This window comes from Cebus imitator, unplaced genomic scaffold (assembly GCF_001604975.1).
Source record: "Cebus imitator isolate Cc_AM_T3 unplaced genomic scaffold, Cebus_imitator-1.0 Scaffold254, whole genome shotgun sequence".
Classification (NCBI taxonomy): Eukaryota; Metazoa; Chordata; class Mammalia; order Primates; family Cebidae; genus Cebus; species Cebus imitator.
This window is the reverse complement of record NW_016107569.1, coordinates 2,150,027-2,154,154: the sequence shown is the minus strand read 5'-3', so window position 1 is coordinate 2,154,154 and position 4,128 is coordinate 2,150,027. Positions and strand designations below refer to the sequence as shown.

Sequence of the window (4,128 nt, the reverse complement as noted above, 5' to 3'; positions counted from 1 at the left end):
TGGGCGGAGCTGGACAGACACTTCCATTTAATGAACAAAAACCACACATCTCAGTTCACGGGTCTAGGAGAAACCACACACACACACACACAAACACACAACACATGTACACACACACCACACACACACAGACACACACACACACACACACATCTGCAGTTTCCAAACCTTGAAGATACTGAAGGGACCAGAAAATTCCTTTGGCTCCCTGTCCTCCACCCACAGCCCTTTGGAGGGACTCAAGCCTCGGGAGAATGCTAAGCTTCCTGTGGCCCCTCCCACCCACCTCTGAGCCAGAGAGAAGACTCCAGCCAGCAAAGACACCCAAAGCCAAGGCCACGGAAGTGTCAGAGAAGGCAGAGGAGCCAGCCCTGCCCTTCTGGAGCTGCTCTTCTTCTGGACTCTGGGGTTGGCATCTCCTTGACCTGGTCATGAATTGGCTCACTCAGCTTCCATCATGCAGGACCCCAAGACCCCAGCCTTGCTTCCACAGAGAACTGTCAGGGGCTTCCTGGCCCGGCCATCACAGGGACTCACATGGGAGCCTCTTAAAACTCCAGATGGCGGCCCGGCGTGTTGGCTTACACCTGTAATCCCAGCACTTTGGGAGACCGAGGTGGGTGGATCACTTGAGGTCAGGAGTTTGAAACCAGCCTGGCCAACATGGCGAAACCCCGTCTCTACTAAAAATGCAGAAATTAACCAGGCATGGTGGCACCCACCTGTAATCCCAGCTACTCAGGAGGCTCAGGTGGGAGGATCACTTGAACCCAGGAGGTGGAGGCTGCAGTGAACTGAGATTATACCATTTCACTCCAGCCTGGACAACAGAGCAAGACTCAGTCTTGGGAAAAAAAAAAAAAAAAATCCAGATTGGCTGGGCCAGAATCTCTGAGGTGAGTCTGTAAAGTCTGCATTCTTAGCCTGGGATTCAGATGATCACTTGATTTGGGAATCTTAAATAGAGTCTCCCTTCTCGATTTTCACTCTTAGGGAGGGTGAGGGAGTGATGTTTTTGATGCTCTGTTATTTTAGCGGAAGGATTTTCTATCAGTCTTCACAATCTCTCCTGGAATGGTTTCCATCAGCCACTTCAGGCAGAAATCCAAGGGGCTAAGAAACACACATACACACACACACACGCACGCACGCACGCATGCACGCACTCACACACAGGCCCACTGGGCCCAGAGACCCCCCCACATGCAGCAGGCTGCCAGGAAACCAGGACTCAGAGCCCACCACAATCTGCAAGGAATATCAAGTCCCCAGGTACAGCCACGGCGGCTCTTGGCCTATGGTCTGGCGGCCAAGGAGGCGTCTGCTGCTGGTCACAGGTGGCGGGCCGCTTCCCAGAGTATCTGCAGAGCCATGGAGGCACAGGGGAGCTGGGCGAGGGTGTAGGTCACAGAGCGGATGGGTGCCCGAAGCTTTCCCAGGTAAGCCACGGTGTGCACCACGCGGCCCAGGAGGAAGACCAGGAAGTGCATCCAGGCAACAAAAGGGTTAGGACCCAGAAAGGTGTAGACGAAGCCCAGGAAAAGGAAGGGGTAGATGGTCTCCATGTCGTTCCGGTGGGCCCTGGGGAGACAACAGGGGTGTGGTTAGCTAGGAGTTAGCTTTGGGGACACGGGCCCTTCTGAGAGTGTCGTGGAAGCTGGGGCGCTCTGCCCTGACAAGGCCTTGACCCACTGGGGGTCACTTCAATCATCCCACACTCTCAAATCCATTCATGACCAGGTCAAGGAGATGCCAACCCCAGAGTCCAGAAGAAGAGCAGCTCCAGGCTTATGCTCAAAAGCAGCTGAGACAGAGGCCCCAGCACGGGCCGGGAGTCACAGAGGGCTGCTGGCCTCCGATGCCCTCACCACGGCTCTTACCCTGGCTTGTCAGGACCCCCCTCTTGCCACATTCTCCCCCCTGTCTTCCTCTCTAGTCCTTGGACAGCAGGCAGGAAAAGTGGGGCTCAGAGGTGCTGAGTGCTTTACAGAGCAGCGAGTGGAGGAGCTGGGACTTGAACCAGGTTCTGACTCGACTTTGTGCCCTTTACCTCCAGGGCAGGGCTTCTCTGAGTCAGGCCTGAGGTCACCCTCCTTTTTTTTTTGAGACGGAATTTCACTCTCTTGCCCAGGCTGGAGTGCAAATGGCGAGATCTCGGCTCACCGCAACCTCCGCCTCCCAGGTTCAAGCGATTCTCCTGCCTCAGCCTCCTGAATAGCTGAAATTACAGGCATGCGCCACCACGCCTGGCTAATTTAGTATTCACCTCTCCATGTTGGTGAGGCTGGTCTTGAACTCTCTACCTCAGGTGATCTGCCTGCCTCGGCCTCCCAAAGTGCTGGGATTACAGGCGTGAGCCACGGTGCCCGGCCTCACCCTCCTTCTGAATGCAGGTTCCTGGGCCCCTCCCGAGTAGAAGCTACAGCCCAAGAGCAGGCATTTGACATGAATGCTGGGCTGTTTCCTGCCCCTAAATGTAAGTTCCACCCCTCCTTTTCAGGGACAGTCATCACAAGATCCGCTTCCACTCACTGGAGCCACCCGCTGGCCAGCCCCTGGTGAAGCTCTTCGTTTTAGACATGCTGTCCTGCCTCTTTTTTTGTTGAAAGTAATCAAGCGTGTGCATGTGTGTGGCGGGTGTGGGGGTAGGGCTCTGTCTAACCCCACCGTAAATAAATAAACCACAAAAAACTCACCCACTTCTGCCGAGAGTTGCTTCACATTTTCTATGACTCCCACTAATGGTTGGCTTCCTTTATGAAAGGGGGGGAGGTTGAGTCCCATAAATTAGAGACTGAATGAGCAACTAAAGCCATCGATTGCCACATGGAAAGTGCAAATAAACAGGAACTCAGTGTCCAGGGCATGGCCTTCGCCAGGGACAGGCCCCAAGTGTGAGGTGCAGGAACAGAAGCAGGTTCTCCAGGCCTTCCTGCTCCAGGCCTTCTTGCTGAAATGCTGTGTCCTCCGGTCAGGCCCAGACTAGCAGCACCCGTGTGGGGACCCGCTGCTCGGTCCTCCTCTTCCTTCCCACTGGCAAGACAAGTCTTGGACCAGGGCAACCGTGTGCGGGCCTGACCAGAAGAAAGCGGGCAGGGCACGGAGGGGGCAGAGAGGGGCAGGGAGGGGTCCTGGAGTGCTTGTTCACCCAGCACTGTAGGGGGCTCTGCAGTGTGCCTGGGGCAGGGATGGGCAGGGAAGGAGACTGTGCGGGAGCCTGAATGATGAGAAGCTGACCCTGCAGGGGAAACACTTTCCAGGGAGGAAGACTGGTGTGTGCAAAGGTCCTGAGGTCGGAGCAAGCACAGATGTTCACTGTGCAGGCAAGTGAGCCCATGGCTACAGTGCGGTGCACAAGAGGGAGTGAGGCAGAAGGAGAGCAGAGGAGGAATTCAATCTGAGTGTACAAAACTCCTGTAAACCCAGGAGGGCCTCGATCTTTCTCAGGCCAAACTCAGGACATGGCACCCGGCATAAGGGTCCCCATTTCCTAAGACTGACACGAACCTTTCTTCTCCTTTTCTGTCAGATCCTGAACTTGCAACCCAGAAATAGGAAAAGCAAGTGTGTGGCAGCCAGGTCACACAGGGCAGGGCAGGCCAGGTCACCCAGGGGTAGGGAACACCGTGGCCTGCCTACGTCAGAGAGAGGCTGGCTCCGCGTAGATCCTGGGGTACTGCCCTCAGGGAAGAAAAGAGAGGGAGGGGCCGGGCACAGTGGCTCATGCCTGTAATCCCAGCACTTTGGGAGGCCGAGGTGGATGGATCACCTGAGATCAGGGGTTCGAGACCAGCCTGGCCAACATAAAGAAACCCTGTCTCTACTAAAAATACAAAATTAGCTGGATGTGGTAGTGCACGCCTGTAGTCCTAGCTACTCAGGAAGCTGAGGCAGGAGAATCGCTTGAACCTGAGAGGTGGATGTTGTGGTGAGTCGAGATCACACCATTGCACTCCAGCTGGGGCAAGAAGAGTGAAACTCCCTCTGGTCCAGGTGTGGGGTGTGGTGGCTCATGCCTGTAATCCCAGCACTTTAGGAGGCCGTGGCAGGCAGATCACAAGGTCAGGAGTTCGAGACCAGTCTGGCCAACATGGTGAAATCCCATCTCTACCAAAAAAAAAAAAAAAA

General features: G+C 55.2%; 1 protein-coding gene across 1 annotated transcript in view; it reads right to left on the bottom strand.

The window, feature by feature from the left end:
• Positions 1–853: 853 nt before the first annotated feature.
• PTGES (prostaglandin E synthase) overlaps positions 854–4,128 on the bottom strand; it is a 40,133-nt gene continuing 36,858 nt past the window's right edge. Inside the window, exon 4 of the mRNA XM_017499097.1 lies at positions 854–1,581. Coding sequence (XP_017354586.1) covers positions 1,332–1,581 — 250 coding nt within the window. The 3' untranslated portion in view covers positions 854–1,331. The remainder of the gene's footprint in view (positions 1,582–4,128) is intronic.